Source organism: Mesoplodon densirostris, chromosome 9 (genome assembly GCF_025265405.1).
Source record: "Mesoplodon densirostris isolate mMesDen1 chromosome 9, mMesDen1 primary haplotype, whole genome shotgun sequence".
In the NCBI taxonomy this organism is placed as follows: domain Eukaryota; kingdom Metazoa; phylum Chordata; class Mammalia; order Artiodactyla; family Ziphiidae; genus Mesoplodon; species Mesoplodon densirostris.
Genome location: NC_082669.1, coordinates 54,906,080 through 54,925,575, shown reverse-complemented (window position 1 = coordinate 54,925,575; position 19,496 = coordinate 54,906,080). Strand labels below are relative to the sequence as shown.

Here is a 19,496-nt window from a genome sequence, read left to right as displayed (position 1 = left end):
TTGAATAACTATTTGAATGAATGGAGAACCTATTCAAGAGAGTTTAGTTACAGAATTTCCAAAAGAAATGAATTTATCCAACAGCCTCCCTTATAAGGCACTTCTGTCAACAGACATCTGTTGAGTAGGCACCTTGTGTCAAGCATGATGCCAAGTGTTGGAGATGCAATGGGGAATAAGACTTTAATCTTGTGGTGAAGATGCCAGATAACAAGATTTAAACACATAAAATATTATTAACAAATAAAAGGCAGGATATAAGCACTAAGTGATTGACAGAGGACTCAAGGAGTTCTGGAAAAGAAGGAAGTGATCAAATGTTGGAGGATATTATCATAATGAGGCTTCAAAATATTTAAGGAATTGAGTCCTATATTTCCAGACAGTGTCTTTTGCTTCTTCCAATGTGAAAGGGTGAGGTACATTCTCGTTTGTATTAAACTTTTCTTCTAAACCTTCTATGTCAGGTTGATTAGCAAAAGGCAGACGGGCATTTGAGGACATCAAATTTAGGCACATGACAAACACATTTACCCTCCCAATGTCAGTATGGCAGGTAGAGACAACATGGGAGCAGGTTTTGGTAGACAGCTCTTACACACTGCATTGTTTGTAATTTTTGGCTTGAGAGAGGATAGGTACCAGCAGATGGAGTTTCTTATGGGTGGACCACCATGACCAGAACACAAAACTGTAAGAGTGACTGCTGGATTTAATCAGCAAATCTGCCACAGTTGTGAGACATTAGGACCTTAACTGACCTCCTCTCACTTAGGGAGTAATGCTGCACTCAAGGCTACGAAAGGAGCCAATCACTTTTATATATTTATATATTTAAATCCACTGTCTAAACACAAGTGAAATACTGTAAAATTTCTCCTGCCAGTGTCTCATTTCAAGCAGAGAACCCAATGTTAGATATTATTATAGCTCTTCAAATGTTACATTTTCAGAGAGCTAATTACCCTTGACTGCCCTATTCGTACCAATACACTTTTATATTAGCATTTCAAAATACATTTAAAAAACAATCATTTCTACCAAATTGACTTCTCTTGTTAGTCATACTAATCTGATCAAAAGGGGAACATTATAAAATTTCTTACCAGGAGCTAACTGGCCTTTAAAAAAGGGGGGCAGTGGTCATTTTTTGGTATTATCTACAATAGGATTTAAAATTAATTTTAATAATAAATATCCATTCTTTGGTAATACTTGATCTCTGACATAAATAATTATTAAGACTAGGTTATTAAGTCATCTCTTCTAGAATACAGCCTTGCAAATGTTTATGCTAACTGGGTTTTATCACAGGTTTATTTGACTAATGGATGACCACTAAAGATCGTCCCAAACTGCATATGTGAAGACATCTTTGTTTTGAAGTTGTAAGTTTTATTTTGAAGCATTTTAGGATTGAGGCTCCCTTTTGCCTTGTGAAGGTCACTTTTCATTTGTTCAGAAGCAGTTCTGACTTAAGATACCATCTATATATAGATCACTGACAATGATAAAAGACCCGTTGCTTTTAAGACATTTTACTATTAACAGTAGGTGATGTTGATTGTGGTAAATATTTCACAAGGTATACTTACATCAAAACATCATGTTGTTAAAAAGATATAATTTCTGTTTGTTAATCATACCTCAATAAAAATGGAAACCAAAAACCAAAAACAAAACCAGCAGGTAGTAGAAAGATGAATAAGACTACTCCAGCCCCAGGGAGCTGACATTTTATTTGAATAGAAAATGTGATCACAGATAAATACAATATATAGCATGGGGTAAATTCTGTAGGAGAGACCCCAAGAGAGGTGAAAGAAGTTTTGCAGACATATAACAAAGTAGTAAAAATTTTTGCACCGTGAAAGGAAGTAGTGCTAGGTAAAGGCTGGCAAGGTAGGCTGGAGTCAGATCTTGGAGAATTTTGATGTCCTTCTAAATATGTCAACTTTATTCCTGTGGTAGAGGAGGACCTTAGGAGGCTTTTTAGAATGTCTTTCCCACTCCACCCCCGTAAGAAAGTAATACTTGGTCATTATACAGAATTGGAAAGCACAGAAAAGGTGTGCAGAAGAAATGTAAAATCACTCATAGATCACTCTCTCTCCTGTTCCCCACCCCAACCCTGCCTCCCAACTTTGTTGTAGAGGGTGTGAGACACTACAGTTTTGCCTTGGGCCCCTTTAATTTTGAGGTGTCAGGAAGGCATTGAACTGGCCCAGAAGTGTGGACTCTGCATAAATCAGGGACCCAGGTAGCAGTGGTTGTTGCACCCTCTTCTCTGTTTGCAGAGCAGTCACCTATTTTTAACAAATTACCACTTAGCTTTGTTGGCGTCTTTTTTTTTTTTTTTTTTTTTTTTTTTTTGCGGTACGCAGGCCTCTCACTGTCGTGGCCTCTCCCGTTGCGGAGCACAGGCTCCGGACGCGCAGGCTCAGCGGCCATGGCTCACAGGCCCAGCCGCTCTGCGGCATGTGCGATCTTCCCAGACCGGGGCACGAACCTGTGTCCCCTGCATCGGCAGGCGGACTCTCAACCACTGCGCCACCAGGGAAGCCCCGGCATCTTTTCTTTGTATGGACAGTTTCTGAGGTTGTGGAGACAATTGATTTAAGAAGCATAGTGGTTAACACAGTATTTACAAAGTCATCATTTCTATTACAAGATATATGAGGTCAAAGTTACTGTGATTCAAGGGTCAGTGATCCGCAGCTTTGACCATTAATCCTATGGTAATGGAAGTGATGGCAGCTTTCACCTCAAACACACCAAGAATTAATGTGACAGCACTGTCCTCCACATGTTTTGACAAAAATTGCCCGTTGTCTTGTTTCCCGTAAAGCACAGCTGCCCTTTAGGTTTTGCCAATAAATAAGGGAAGAAGGAGACAGATACCATTTGTAGATTTAACGTTATGTTGACATTTTCAGTGATGATCCTGAGTCAGTCAATTACATATCACTATAGTTCTTGGAGAAGTCTAAATGGAAGGGACAGTTTGTTTATAAGAAAGCAGTCTTTCCTGCTTTGTAGGAAAACATAATTAGTTTTAACACTGGATCACAGCTGTGCCGAATGTAGTAAAGTTCCTGTTGCATCTAGGCTTAGTTTACAAGTTCAGCCTTGTACATAGCATCAGTGTCCTCATGTATATATGCATTCCCTAACAATTGGTTATTTGTGCTTCGGTCTTGTTTTTCAGTTTTTTCCACCATGTGATGTCTGGCCTCAGCTTGCAGAATTTAAAAATTAAGCGTATTTTACTCGTGACCTTTACAAAAATTAAAATTTTCAGTTCGCTCTGTAGGTCTCAGTTGGTGGTAGAAATGCTTGCTAAAACAGTTTTTTTGGTTTGTTTTTGTTTTTTAGCTCTATCAACATTTGAACCTGTTGGAGATTTTGGAAAATTGTGCAGCCTTTGCTTTTATTATTTGACCTCTGGTAAAATAATGTGAAACCTCAAGTATAGATTCTGATAAAAGGTGTTAAACCTCAAGTATAGATGCTCTCTTCTAGAGACCAGCACACTCCTGAAGTGCAGGATTTTAGATAGGCCTTTATCTTGCATGATTTCTACAGTTTCACCCTGACAATGCATTAAAGATAGTCTTTTGTTGCTCTTGTCACTCACGTGCCTCTATTGTTTTAGCTGACCTTGGAGAGGAGCTTCAGCTCCCAGTACCTGGGTTTACTCATGGTCCTTCTGAGACTGATGATGCCTCTGCTCTTTCTGCTTCCCAGTCCCTGTGCAAGGGCAGCGTGCCCATAACCCTGACTGCCTTTTTGTTGTCATGTGAACGACTGGCCGCGCCACCAGGGGCACTTTGGGGAAAGTCTCTTAGTACCTTGAGGACTTAGGCTCCCACTTAGTCCCCGCAAAGGGGTCAAGATATAGGATTCCTAGAGCTTCTAGCTCATCTCCCCTTCCAATTCTGGTCGCCTCTAACCCTCTTAAACTCCCATTATCTTTCAAGGTTAGAGCATATGAATTTTATTCACACAACAAACCATGTGTCACAAAGCTCTCCCTACATACTTTTTCCCATCTCTTACCATTCATTCACCACTCCAGCTTTGGCCAGATTGAATTATTTCTTGGTCCATAATTCTGTTCTTCTCTCTCATTCCTACCTTGCACATATTATTCGTTCTCCCAGAATGCCTTCCACATGCCTTCCCTTCCCCACTTATTATTATTTGCTGATGGTAACCATAGCTGGCTGAAGTCTGTGCTTTTAAGATCTCTCATCCTTTCTTGCTTACACCTCTCCTCCCCTCTCTCTCAGGTAGGCTTAGATGCCTCCACTGTGTGCTCCCATAGCACTGTCCTCCTCGCTTTTACAGCTCTTATGCTGGTTACAGTCACAGGTCTGAGATGATTAGGTGTTCCCAGTACTGACCACACTGCCAACCACTGAGCTGGTGCTCAATAAAAAATTGAAGTAAGAATCAATGGCTCAGGAAGGAGAAGAAATGTGAAGAGTAATTTTTTCTGCACCTACTGTCATCATTCATAGGCTCAGTAGTTTGAGAAGCTTGTATTGTCTATTTTGACTTTTAGAATAGAATGTAAATTAAACGGGAATTCTCTGTGGATTAGAGTTTTTAAAAAACTATTGCTTAAGCATACTGTTTTTTTAGCGTCTACATCATAACCATTTTACATCAAGGCATGGTACATGCATGTGTGTATGTGTGTTTAAATCAAACCAAAAGTTTTAAAGTATAATAATACTCTTACTAATTGTAATGAACACTGATGTTTTCTATTTTTCTCTATTTAACTTTTCTCAATGCTGTTCAAGACCTACTAGATGGATTTTACAACCCTTATAGGTCACAGCACCTTGGAAACCACTGCTCCAAATAACTGTACTTTGTCCTGTACTTGGAGTGTTGCTGTATCAGTCAGAGTTCAACCAGAGAATATGAACCAGTAGAAGGTACATATTAAGAGATTTATTGCAAGCAGTTGGCTTACACAAAGGTAGGAGCTGGGTATGTAAGGCTGAAATCTTTAGGGCAGGCCATCAAGATGAGAGGGAGGGTAGAACTCTGCAACAGACCTGAAGCTGCTGTCCAAAGGCAGAATTTCTACTTCCTCCGGGAAGCCTCAACTCTGCTCTTAAGGCTCTTCAACTAATTGAATGAGGCTCACCCAGATTTTCTAGGGTAATCTCCCTTACTTAAAGTCAACTGATTTTGGACTTTAATCACATCTACAAAATACCTTACAGTGACACCTAGATTAATGTTTGATTAAATAACTGGGGGCTGTAGCCTAGTCAAGTTGGCATATCAAAAGACCATCACAGGAGGTGTAAGGAGCCTGATCTTCAGCCCATTTTATTATCTAAAGATAGGAATCAATTTTAGTTCACCTACCACTAGGATGCTTTACATCACATTCCTTTCTTCTGCTGTACTAAAGTTAACCTTCTTGAGATCCTTACCCACTTGTTTGCTGGTATTTAGTCTCATCCATGTTTTCACATTTTCTCCCATTACCCTGGGTAAGGGCACAATTTTTGAGAGTTTTACAGAATTCCTTATGTTAGGAGTCCTTCTCCTTTTAACCTGCACTGTTACTTCTGATGATATTCTTGAACAGATGGTCAAGTTCCCTTCAAGGCTCTTTTACTCTGTTTCCAGGCAAAATTTTGGGCCTGGGGTTCCTAAAACCCAAGGTTCCTAAAACCTCAGAGTTTACTGTTTAGTCCTCATGATACCCCTTAGCCCTCCCATCAGAGGTGCAGTCACCCTTGGGAGCTTTGCATGGGGGAGTGTAAACTTCTATACCTGAGCAACTTCTATACCCTAGAGAAGTCTTTCTCTTCTCAGCCTCTTCGGTTTGGTCATTGGCCCCCTTTCTCCCCTTTAACCACACATGCTATAGTACTCCCCACCAGCTGTTTTCCTACGTAGACAGTTCAGAATAATCTCCGTCCATGGGCTTTTAGAAACACAGTGCTGGCTCTGGTAGTAAAAGAATAAGTGAATACCAACTGCTAAAACAAATGCTAGAACAGACCCTGACTTCATAACTCATCCTGTTGTATATGTACAAGAGTATTAACTTCTGTGAATGGGAAGTCAGGTATTCCTCTAAGGAGATTACCCTATCCCCCCAAAAAAGGTGCCAGTTAGTTCATTTTTTCTGCGATGGAGACACCTGTCCAGTGGGAACAGGACCAAGGACACCAATTTATTTCATGCTGGCCACCAGTTGTCAGTTTTGTAAAGCATATGTCTCTGGTTTAAACTAAGAGTTTGGCTGAGCTGAAAGAGAACATTGCTAGTTTCTCATGGATATGTTTAATTGTTTATTATAATTTGAAAAATACAGTGAAAAACATGAACATCAGTGGAATTGCCCAGTTTTCTGTTAAACGGTCTACTGGAAAAACTCACTAATTTGGACAATTTGTCCAAGTTTCGAATGAGCTAAGTTTATATCTATTTATGATGGAATTTCTTCCTGATTACATTAAAGACATAAACTGATTTTGTAAGGAGATATTAAACTTAATTTTAAGATTTTTCAAGTACTTAAACTATATATATTTGTGGGTAAATGTGCTAATTATAATTGAATTCTATTTTGTCAAAATGAAGAGATACAGGACCTTCTAATATTTTTATTTCATTGATAATTTCTGTATATGTTACCTTGATAAAACTCCACTTATCTTAAAATGTACTTTCATAAAAAGTTTCCTTGCATTTATCTTTCTACAGAGTCAACCACAGCTATTCTAAATTTGAAGAGTTTGCATCCTTCATATTTGGTTGTTGGTAATCTACAAGTATGAAGTGATTGGTGCCTTTGATAATATAAAAATGTATGTTTGATTTTAGCATGGGTTTTGTGTACATTCTATGAATATCTGGGGATAAAAAAATTTACAACACTCCAATGATGTAAGAGAGACACTATCTAGATATGATTATCTTCATCAGATGTCAAAAGACTCGTTTTTGGAGCCAGAGACTATTCTATTTTAAGGCCTTTGTGATGGTTAATTTTGTGTGTCAACTTGGCTAGGCCATGGTGGCCAGATATTTGGTCACACAGTATTTTAGATGTTTTTGTGAGGGTGTTTTTGAGTGAGATTAACATTGAAATTGGTAGACTTTGAGTATAAAGCAAATTGCCCTCTGTAATGTGGGTGGGACTCACCCAACCAGTTGAAGGCCTTAATAGTAAAAGACTGACCTCCCCTGAAGCAGAGAGAATCCTTTGGACTTGAACTCCAACAGCAACTATTCCCTGGGTCTCCAGCCTCCTACTCTGTAGATTTTGGACTTGTCAGCCTCTATGATCACGTGAGCTGATTCCTTAAAATAAATCTAGTTTAATATAAATACAAATATAGTATGTATTAAATATTTTATACACACACATCCTGTTGGTGTGTTTCTCTGGAGAACACTGACAAATGCCACTTTGTGTTGCCTTTTGACTAGCCTGCTGTCTACCTCCCATTATGTAGAGTATATTTGTTTTTTCACTTCCTGTTCTTTAGTTATTCATGAAAACACTAGGCTTACAATTAGTGAAATATACCTTTTGTCCTTATAGACTTTGTCTTTATTAGTTATCCTCATATATACCATGTATATTATTCTCTGAGCTTCAAATCTTTCCTCTTTTCTGCCTTACTTACTGGATCAGTTGGTACAAGAGTTAAAGATTACTTGTGTAATGTTTTATATTGTCTGTGATTTACTTCCAGTTATTTCAGCACACATATCACCATATTTATGGTAATAACTTTGTTTTAGGAGCCTTTAGTTAGCATTCTAGGTATAACAATCATGAATCTTCACTCTAGGATTAGTATTTGAAAGTCCCTAATTAGAAGTCTACATTCCAGAGATGCATACTTTAAATAGGAAGGTTTATTAATGTTGGGCATGTTACAAATAATTGGTGAAACGCGTAATGTTGAAAATATGTGGATTGGTTTTAGAAATATTTTATGTAAATGGACTTTGAGTCAAGCAAGCTAAGCTTTTAGAGTAACACCTAACTCTAGTTCTCATTTGGTCCTGTTTTCTGAAATGTAGGGTTCCGTCGAGGGATCTGGTTAGAAAATTAGACACATCCTACTGTGGAATATTGTCACAGTTGCTTTAAGTATACCTCCATGCAGGTTACTTGTCAGAGTAACTAAAGGACAGAAATCTGAGACTTTACTGAGCCTGCAAGATAGAGCTGTGGGTCTTTTTTTTTCCATCCTCCTGCCCATCAATGTGTTTATATGCAGCAGAAAGCTCTCACTTATTTAGAATCTTTGGAGATTGCCAACGCTTACCCCCAAATGCCTGATAATTGTGCACTTCAGTTTGGCTTATGTCAATTTGCAAGAAGAACCTAACATACTCCCTGGCACACAGGCAATCAAGAATCTATAATTTTTATATCATAAATCAGTGAGGGACGAAAAGGAAACTGAAGTTTTATACATTGTTCTGAGGCTGTCAGGATCCTCCTTTCTGAGGATGGTTTATCGCCAGATTTGTTTTTAAAACTTTAAGATATGGACTGTCTTCTCCATGTTTTCTCTTAGTTTCAGTTGAGAGTCTTATGTGAAGGTGAGTTAGAGTTCTGCCAAGGAGGCTTGTGATAAGTGAGGCCAGTTCGTGGAAGCATGTGAACGCATGACTAATCTCCAGGAGCATGCTGTGCTAAGCCATCATCTGAAACACAGCTTGCAAGAACCTGCAGCATTTTCCATCTTTGATGCGTCAGGAGGTGCAGCAGAACCCAGATGACAGGTGGAACTGAGACCTTGTGGAAGCTTGTGGGAGATTCCTTCCAGTCAGTATTTACAGAAAATCCTGAATTCATTTTGACCTGCATTGATTAAAGAAAATGTGTCTTAAGGAAGTAAAGGAAATAAGTTTTTTTTTTCCCTATTGTTGAAAAAAATGTTGCTGTTGTTTTGAAAAAGTGTTGGAGCTCAAACTACCAGAAATGTGAAAAAGAATGATTCTAGTTGAAATCTTATAAGCTAATTTTAACTTTATTTGTTTTTCATAGCCTTGGGTCGCTGGGTCAGAAATATCATTGCTAACTGTATTTGTAAACTTGTTATCCCTAAAAGCCTGCCTCTGCTGCAAAGCAAGGGATATGGTCTTGTTTTGTTTCCTTTGATCAAGGAATAGAATATCACTTGTTGGCTCTGAAACAAGAAGTCTTAAACTTAAACATACTTTTGTTTGCTTTTCTCAGTGAAATAAAGCAGGAACAATGTGCAGGTGACTGAACTAAATATATATGTTCATATCTTGAATGGCGTTGAATATTAGGACCCAGGATGCTGTTGGCCTTTAGTTTTTTGCATTTTTGCATTGCAAGGGTATCATGATGGAGCTCTGATTATTATTTTGTAATTAACTATTCATATATATTTGTATTGCAGTTATGGTAATATAAATAAAAATGATAGAACTATTATAAGAATACTGAAAGAGTCATGACCATATTGATGAAAGGGGAAGTTTTTACCTAGGTCAATTTTCCTTTCACCTCTGAGGTTCTACCTGGTCAAGGCAAAACAAAGCCTGGCGGCAGATGATGAGCCATTGTGTAATGATACTGTATTGCTCTGGACACAAGTAGGGATTCTGGCAGGCCAGTCTACATTATAATACTAAATTAGTCTTGCAGATTTTTGTTCCAAGGGCATTAAGCATCATAGTGGATGAAATATTCAAAACTTATTTATAAATGAGAATATGAGATGAGTGTAGGTATCTGGGACAATATTGTTATCTCTCATATTACCCTGGGACAGCTTTCCCTCCCCTGACATTGAACCCAGCATGATTATTTGGACTATCTCATTTCATTCTTACAGCAACTTTATGTGGTAGGTATTATTATTATTATAGCCATTTTGTGAATAATGAAACTGAGGCTTAGGTGGTTTTACAATTTAGCAAGAGCTACATAACTAGAGAATTTAGGAGGTATTTAATTTAAAGTTAGGATCATACCAATTGAGAACATATTTATACCTATATATGTATATATAGAAATATATAAGTAGATACAAAAGGATATATCAGTAGATAATAGGTATATCTGCCATGTGCTTTTTTGGTTAAATAATATATGTATTTCAGAGCCTTTCATGTCAGCAGAGATAGATCTTTTAAATCATTGCATGAAATTACATATTTGTATATATTATAATTTAGTAAGACATTTTCTCTATCATTGAACATTTAGGTAATTTTCCATCTTAGACTATTATAAATAGTTCTGTAATGAATTTCCTTGCATAGGTATCTGTGCACACCTGCAAGTATCTCTATAAATACTTAGGTATAGTGTTATTGGATCAAAGGCATTTACATTTAAAATCTTGATAGCTATTCTCAAATTGCGAGCTTTTTCCTGCTTTTCCAAGTGTATTCTTTTTCCTATATCCTCACAAACACTGGATGTTGCAGTCTTTTTTTAAAAAAAATCATCCTATGGGTGAATATATAGTATTTCCTTCTTAAATTTGCTTAATTTTTAATGAAGTTGAGCATCTTTACATCATTTATTGAACATTAATATGTCTTTGTTGAATTCTCAGTTTTCTTTCCCCTACTTACAGATGTAGTTGTTTAAGTTGATAAAACCCTTTTTATATTATGCATATTCATATTTCATTTTGATATTTGGCAATATATTCTCCTAATATTTGACTTGTTTTGAAATTTCATTATGGTATATTTTGTTACCTAGAAGCTTTTAGCATTAATTTTTAATCAAATAGTTTATTCATTTTCTTTAGGATTTCTAGGATCTACGGCTTTTTGGGAATGTCCTCTCTAGCCTGTTAAACATTGTCCCATATTTTCTTTTAGCAGTTTAATAGTTTATAATTTTTGTTCTTAACCAATGTTAAGTTTTACTTTTTGTTAATCATATGAAATAGGAATCTTTTTTCATATGGATATCTCATTCTTTCCCTACTATTTATTGAATAGACCACCTAAGCTAATTTGAATAGAAAAGTAGAGGAGTGAAACAGAATAGAGTACAAAAATAGATCTATCTTGGGGAAAACTGCACTGCCTTAATAAACGAAGTTTTATTGTATGTTTTGGTATCTGATAGGGTCTGTTTTCATCCTTATTCCTTGTTTGCAAGCAGCTTGTTAGTTTCCATGAAAAATGTTAGTGGGATTTTAATTTTGATTGCCCTGAATTCATAAATTAAATTGGGGCAAAGAGACATTTACAGTAATTTAGGATCATAGAGGTTTTTACAATATTAAGGATTTTAATCCAATAACATAGTACGGCATTACACTTATTCAAGGCTTTTTGAAATTTTCAGTTACGTTTTATAGATAAAGGATATCCTTGCACATTTATAATCAGCAATTCTTGAGTATTTTATAATTTCTGATATTTTCTGTTATATTTTCTAAAGCTATTATGGGCTTTTTTGGTAGTTCTGAAATTCTGTTTTCACTGAACTCTTGTTTGTTCTAACAGCTTTTCTGTTTAACCTCTTGGATTCTCCAGGTAAACAAAAGCTTAATTTGCAAATAATGAATTCTGTTTCATGTATTTATAGGTTTTACCTATGTGCCCACATAATTTACCAGACTATGAACAAGCTGAAGATGAAAAGTATATTACATTATTTCTTCTCTACAGAGTTAAATGGTGATATGGTCATCTGATTGCTACATGCCTCAAACATTATTTAAAGTACTGTTTTCCAATATGTAGTCATATAGTTAGTTTTCTGTTTGTTTTATTTAATTTCTGGATATCCCCAAATGGACTTTATAAACCAGACTGATTGGGGAAGGACATTTGATAGCAGATGTGTGTGTATACACACAAACACACATATATACATATATACATGTGTATGTATACACACATTTTTTTATTCATACATTAAGTTGGTAGCAAAATTGAGTTATGTTCCAGTATGAATATCGTTTGAATCCTTGTTTAGCAATCATATACTTGAACCTATTAGCAGAAGTAGACAAGTGGCAAACGTCAGTGGAATAATTTCCAGTCATCTCTGCCGATAGTTTCCAGGGCATGTACGTTCCAGATCCAAGTAACTTTTTTTGTGTGTTGTTAAAGTTTGCTCCCCTAGGCATGCTGCACTGTGGTCCACTCAACTGTCGATGTTTCCCAAAATATACAGATATAGATTTTTTTCTAGCGTCTTATATTTGAAATATACATTCCACCTCTTCTACATTTGAATATGTGAATCCTTGTTTATTTAGGATTCAACTCAAATATTTTCGCCTCCATGAAATTCATGACAATAAAAAAATTACTTGGTATATTCCTTTGTTTATATCAGTTATCACATATATTTTAGTTGTTTATTTTGATTTCTATGTCCCTACTGAGCTGTGAGCTACTTGAAACTGTGCCTTCTTCAGTGTCTAGCACAATGTCTGGCATAGAGTTGATTCTTTGTAAATTTTTGATGAATGAATAAATAAGTGATTACCAAAACATATAAGGGAAGTGAAAGATCAAAAAGGCTGTCTAAGAGAAAATCATAAACCTGACAATTTAAGAAAAATATTGGAAGGTTCTGTGGAAGGGGCATAGGAAGCATATTTTATGAAAAGATTAATTTAAAAGGTACAAACCCCATAGTTTAGAAGTGTTCATTTTGATGCAGAAATGTTTATTGTGTTGGAGAAATGTGGTAGAGACCAAGTGAATGGTACAAGGCTATGAAAACATGTTGAAAGTCAGGAAGAAAAACAGTTATGCATTCTGGTACAAAACCTATAAATGACACGATTTTGAGAAGTATGTAGAATTAGGAACCACACTACATCTGTTTCTTTGTATGCAGTATGTATTTCTGGTTTATAGGTTACCGTATACAGCATGTAAGAGTTGCCAGTTTTCCAATAATATGAATGTAAAGCACATCTGGACTAGCAGGGCCAGCTTTATAGGCAATAGACTTAATTTCTTTCATCTCTGACCTTCTGTCTTGCTTTCTATTGACGTTTTTATTATCACTTTGTAATGTATATTTTTTAAAAAACTACTCCTAGATTTTAAGATTTTGGAGGACATGGCAAAGTTTTGTCAGGCCCAGTCTAGATACTTCATAACTGTTGAATTTAATTGAAAATGTCAGTTTTTATCATGCAAATTAATTAGGCTTGATGAATTATACATTTCTTTTTAAAAAATATTCTTCAGTGTATTAAGTGAGGGATTGTGTACCTATTTCCAGTTACTTTTCAAATAAAACAAATATTTCAGCAGAAAGAAGGGCAATAATTTTCTTACAGCTACATCTAAAGACCATATTTAGTAATCTTTTGAATGATTTAGGTCAGAAAGAAAGAGCTACCAATATCCTGTTTGTTCTGCAGCTCTTGAGCAATATTTTGATAGTCATTTCATTAAAAGGTTCAGTGAGGATTTAATTTATACCTACATGGAAGTAAAATGAGAGATGACAAATGAGAGCTTAACACAGCCCAGTACAGAATAGAAGTCAGTTTCAATGATTCTGTGTTTGAAATATAATTCTAGTACCAGCACACTGCAGCATCAGGGCTTGTAGAGGTCATAGCATGAAATGGGTTCAGTGTGGGTATTTGCTTCAGTAGCCTCAGATGCTTTACCTTAATTTTATTGCAGCTAATATGGTATACTCTGATTCTATAAAAAGTGATGAATGTTGCTAACCATATAATGTATTCTGTGGCTAATGTTGTCTCTCAAATTATTAAAAGTGGTACATTTTTTAAATTAGTAAGTTAACTTTATTCTGATTCAGTTTTCCTTAATATCTCAGTTGATTTTATGACAAAACAGTTGTTTAGAAGAAACTCTTCGTACAAAATTTTAAACTTACGTAGTTTTGGATATGTAGCAGATTTTTTTTTTAATCAAGAGAACTGTCTTTTCTGGATTTTCATCTTTTTGTTGATATCTTACTATAGGTCTTCAGCACATACTCCAATGAAGACTATGACAGGAGAAATGATGAAGTTGACCCTGTGGCTGCTTCAGCCGAGTATGAACTTGAAAAGCGTGTAGAGAAGCTGGAACTTTTCCCAGTGGAACTAGAGAAAGGTATATGAGCTCTACAATGTTAATAATTTTATACTGCTATGTTAATAATGTATAAATGACTTTATTTTCTCTAAGTATAGCCTTTTTCCCCCCTAAGGATTGGATAAAGCTTTATTTCTCATGGAGGGTTTTATTTATTAAATTTCAAAAATAGTTTATATGAATTCTGTATAGATGGTGAATTGAAAGACTCCTCCCTTACCCACTCCACTGAAACCCATCTACTTTAGTTGGCTGGGTTGGCGACTAGGAGTAGGGAGGTGTGAGTGAGGTCTGATGTTTTCTTGGTACTCCTGCAAAGCGCTGGTGCAGGTGAGGAGTCCAGAGAGAGCTGCCATAAGTGAGAGCTTGGGGCAGGTGGTTGCTTTGGGGATTTTTGATGGAGGGAGAGTGGTCATGGTTAGATTCTGAATGTAGTAGATAGGGGGAGTTCTGGGCCTTTAGAAAATGGTGGATTTTTGGAATGAAGGCAGTGGAATCCTCTTCATCTCTGAGGGGAGAAAGTTAAAGGAAAGCAGGGAGGACAGGAGCAGAGGGGCTTGCTCCTGATTTCTCCCTGGAATCACAGACTGCCTGCTACAGTAACTGGGAACCTACGGGACCAGAGCCTGCTGTGTTTACCATCATAAATCATCACCTGGGAACTGAACTAGGACCTAATGAACAGAAAAATAGCACATCTTAGAGAGCTTTGGAAAAAAGCAGAACAAACAGATGACAACTTGAATAACAAGAAAACCCCAAAGAAACCAAATAAAGATGTTCAAGTGTGGCTTTAAAAAGACATTCTTACGGCTTTCCTGGTGGTGCAGTGGTTGCGAATCCGCCTGCCAACGCAGGGGACACAGGTTCGAGCCCTGGTCCGGGAAGATCCCACATGCCGCGGAACAGCTAAGCCCGTGCGCCACAACTACTGAGCCTGCACTCTAGAGCCTGCAAGCCACAACTACTGAAGCCCACGTGCCTTGAGCCCATGCTCTGCAACAAGAGAAGCCACCGCAATGAGAAGCCCACGCACCGCAATGAAGAGTGGCCCCCGCTCGCCACAACTAGAGAAAAGCCCGCGCATAGCAGCAAAGACCCAACACAGCCAAAAATAAATAAATAAAATAAATAAATTTATATATATATAAAAAGACATGCTTAATTAAGCAAATTAACAACAATAAAAATATTTATTTTAAGATTAAAAATTTCAGTAGAGGAATTGAAAAGGATAGTTATTGTTGAGACTCAAATTGGTGATCTAGAAGGTCAAGCATAAGAAATGTCCCAAAGTAATTTTTAAATTTTCAAACAGAGCAAAAAGTCCAAGAAAAATCATGGAGACCCAATATATAAGTTGTAATAGAAGGGGAAAAGACAGTACAGGACAAGAGACATATTAGACAAAATAGAAGAAATTTTCCTGAGCTCAAAAATCTGAACCTCATAAGTTAAAGGTCCTAGCCAATTTGTTGCAAGTGAGAGGACTTTAAAAAAAATTCCCATACTCAGGCATAGCCTGAGAAAATTCTAATCTTCAAACATAAAGTGAAAACCTTACAAAATACCAGGCCAAAATCAAAGCAAACAAAGAAGCAAAGGTACTTGCAAAGGTAAAGTTATTAGACTAGCATCAGACTTCTTATTTGTAACACTGGGAGTGGGGAGGCATATGTATGATTTCACACACCACTGAGAAGAAAAAGGATAATGATCCAAGAATCCTTTATGCATCCCAGAATATTTACCTATCCTGATGAAAGAAAGAAATTTGCTTATATCTAAGGACTTAAAGAACATATCTCCTTCATACTTCTCAATTAGCAAGGAGGAAAAGAAACAACAGCTTGTTCAAAACAGCAAATGTTAGGGAAAGAGAGTTGAAAACTAAGTATTAAGCATAAAATTGCTTGGATGAAAAATATATAAAGAATACCAATTACTACACTAAACATCACTGGCCAACAATCGTTCCTATAAAAGACACTTTCATTTGAGGTTAAAGAGATTGTAAGAGTGAAGCTTACACTTTTCATCCATTTAAAAATGTAAAAACCATCCTTAGCTTATGGCCCATACAAAGACAGCTGGATTTGGCTGTGGGCCATTGTATTGCTTTTACAATAGCAAAAATGAGAGCAATCTGAGTAATCATAAATGATAGGAAAGGTATATAAATTGTAGCATATCTATTCCATAAAATATTACTCAGCAGTAAAAATGAAGGAGCCACAGTTCCATGTAGCACTGTGTTATGATTCTTACAAACATGAAATTGAGGGGGGGTGGGAAGCAAATCACAGAAGAAGCCATTCAGTACAATTCCATTTATTTAAATTTAAAAGCCAGGAAAAATTAAACTGCATATTGCTTAGAAATACACAAATAAGTAGCTTTAAAAAGTAGTATTAAGAAAAGGGAGGAATGGTTAGCACCATGTTTAGGATAATGGTTACCAAAGGAAGAGTTATGATTTCAGGGAGGCTTACATAGTGGGCTTTTGGGGTATTTGTAATGTTTTCTGTCTTTGTTAGTACATGAATGTTTGCTTTATTTTTGTTTTACACAATGTTTTGTAGGTAAATTTTTTTTTTTTTTTTTTTTTTTTTTTTTGCGGTATGTGGGCCTCTCACTGTTGTGGCCTCTCCCGTTGCGGAGCACAGGCTCCGGATGCGCAGGCTCAGCAGCCATGGCTCACGGGCCCAGCCACTCCGCGGCATGTGGGATCCTCCCAGACCGGGGCACGAACCCGTGTCCCCTGCATCGGCAGGCGGACTCTCAACCACTGCGCCACCAGGGAAGCCCGTAAATGTTTTTATAAAGTCTTTTGTTTGTATGCTACATTTCATAGTAAAAGTTAAACTAGAAAAATTAAACTAGAAGAGAACTAAATGAAGTAGTTATTTTTAATTTTTTGAGGAATCTCCATACTGTTTTACATAGTGTCTCCAGCAATTTACATTCCCACCAAGAGTGCACAAGAGTTCTCTTTCCTCCCCATCCTTCCCAACGCTTGTTATCTCTTATCTTTTTGATGATAGTCATTGTAACAGGTGTGAGGTGATGTATCATTGTCGTTTTGTAGCTACTAAAGCTGTAAAAGTTGTATTATAGCTATTAAAGATAGAAGACCTGAGCAAATAGATATTCTGTATTCTTGGATGAGAAGACTCAGTATAGTAAAGTCTCTCCTGTTCTGTCTTCTATACCTATAAATTAATAAATAAATTTAATGCGGTTCAAGTAGAACTGCCATCAGAGTTTCATTGTTAGAGGGGATTGCATAATACAATACTACATTTTATATGGGAAAATACAGACCTAAAGGAAGTATGGAAAAGAATGTGAAAGGATTTAACTTCCCAAATATCTGAATGTAACATGAAGCCTCTATAATCAGAACAAATTCTATACATACAGCAGTTGATCAGTGGAACAAAATACAAGGTCCAGGGAAAGATGTTAGTGTGCATGAGAATTTAACAACATGACACATAAGATACTCTAATTTAGAAGTGACAGAGTGCTTTACAAATTGTTCTGGCATAAAGCATCTATCTGAAAGAGTATTAAGTTGGAAAACATCATTTTTGTTATATTATATATAAAAATAACTACATGAATTAAATAATAAAATATTAAAAATTACAAAGATATTTGATGAAAATTTATGTCTACATTTATCATCTGGACTTGTGGGAGGAGGGGCTTAACCAGAATGGAAAATCAGAAATTATAAAAGAAAAGATGGACCAATTTACTCATCCAAAATTTTAAACCCTTAAAGGCAATATTGTCAAACAAAGCCAAGAGATAAGTGATACATTTGAAGGGGGAAATATTCATTATAGATGACATGGAGTTAATAGCTATAATATTCTGAGTCTTCAGAAATGATGAGGAAAAAAGAGTCAGGCAAAACTCATTAGAAAAATTGGCACTTTACTTCAGAGGAAATCTAATGGCCCAAGTTCATATGAATACAAGCTCACATCTCACTAGCAATGAGGGGAATGCTGAACTAACATGAGATTTTTTTTTCCTGGTAGAGAAAATAAGCTCTGAGCTCCAGAGGGTGGTGATAACATCTTCCTAACACAGCCTTATAGTTGTTTCCATCTTGTCCTGGCTGCTTTGCATACTTAGTGCTCTTCCTGTTCCTAGGAGAGTATATACAGAGGAAGACAGGTTGGCTGCTGGGTTCTTGATGGTGCAACCACAAGAATCAGGGCCTTGAAGTTGTGGCTTGGACTTCACCCATGCTTCACATCTCAAAGAAGCTGTACAGAGATGAGATTAGTCACCTGGTCTCTGTGGCTTGATTGTACTCTTTCTTTAATTTTCCTTCGGTTATCACCATGTCTTTCACGTGGTCTGCAATGGAATTGAGGATGGCTCAAGCTCATATAATAGTTTTGCCCACAGTTGGGATTTCAGCTTTGCAAATCTGAGTAATTTTCCAGTTAGAGCATCAGGAGGAGCTATGGAAGGAAAGAAGATAATTTTACTAAAGCCTGAGTCCAGGCAGGGAAAATGGATTTAAAAACTCAGATATAATTTTCATGCAGGTTATTTGCAGGAAGTAACTATTATATTTAATGGCATGATAGTACAGAGAATCAGCATTTGAGGGGAGCCCTTTCAATATACTGAGTATGGGAACTCAACATTGGCTTGACATGTGATAATTCATAACGAAGAAAAAGTCCTATAAATACAATGAATATAATAAGAATTCAGCTAATACTTAATATACACCAGAGATTTCATACAGGAGAGAAACCCTATGACATTTTTCAATGTGGAAAAGTCTACAGAGATCATCTCTTAAACTACACAAGAGCAAACACACTGGAGGAAGAAAAAAAAACTTCTTTGAATGTAAACACTGGGAAGGCTTTTGGTCATCATTCATCCCTTTATCAACATGAACAAATTCACACTCTAGAGAAACCCTATGAATATGATGAATATGTGCAATAATTCAGCAATACAACTAACCTTTATATACATAAGAGAATTCATGTTGGAGAGAAGAAACTTTATACATGTAACCAATGAGGAAGAGCCTTTGCACAGATCTAACCTTCATGTGCGTAAGAAAACTCATTCTGGGGAGAAACTCAAAAACTGCAATGAATGTAGGAAAGTTTTTAGCAGGAGAATGCCTCTTGGTGAACATGAATATCTATACTGGGGAAACGATTAGAATGTAATAAATATGGGAAATGATGTGTGCAAATATTCTAAATGTAAGGAAGGAAGGAAAGTCTCCAGTGATCACTCATTTAGTCAGCAGTTCTCACACTAGATACCTGTGCCTAGAATCAGTGGAACGTGCCTTCAGCTGGGGATGACATCAAACATTTCCTCCAGGGAGAGCACTCTACATAGCTTTCTTCAGC

General features: G+C 36.6%; 1 protein-coding gene across 5 annotated transcripts in view; it reads left to right on the top strand.

The window, feature by feature from the left end:
• PPP1R9A (protein phosphatase 1 regulatory subunit 9A) overlaps positions 1 to 19,496 on the top strand; it is a 281,703-nt gene that overhangs the window by 130,175 nt on the left and 132,032 nt on the right. For all 5 annotated transcript variants that reach the window (XM_060108181.1, XM_060108180.1, XM_060108177.1 and 2 more), the window contains exon 2: positions 13,974 to 14,106. In XM_060108181.1, the coding sequence (XP_059964164.1) occupies positions 13,974 to 14,106 (133 nt within the window). The remainder of the gene's footprint in view (positions 1 to 13,973; positions 14,107 to 19,496) is intronic.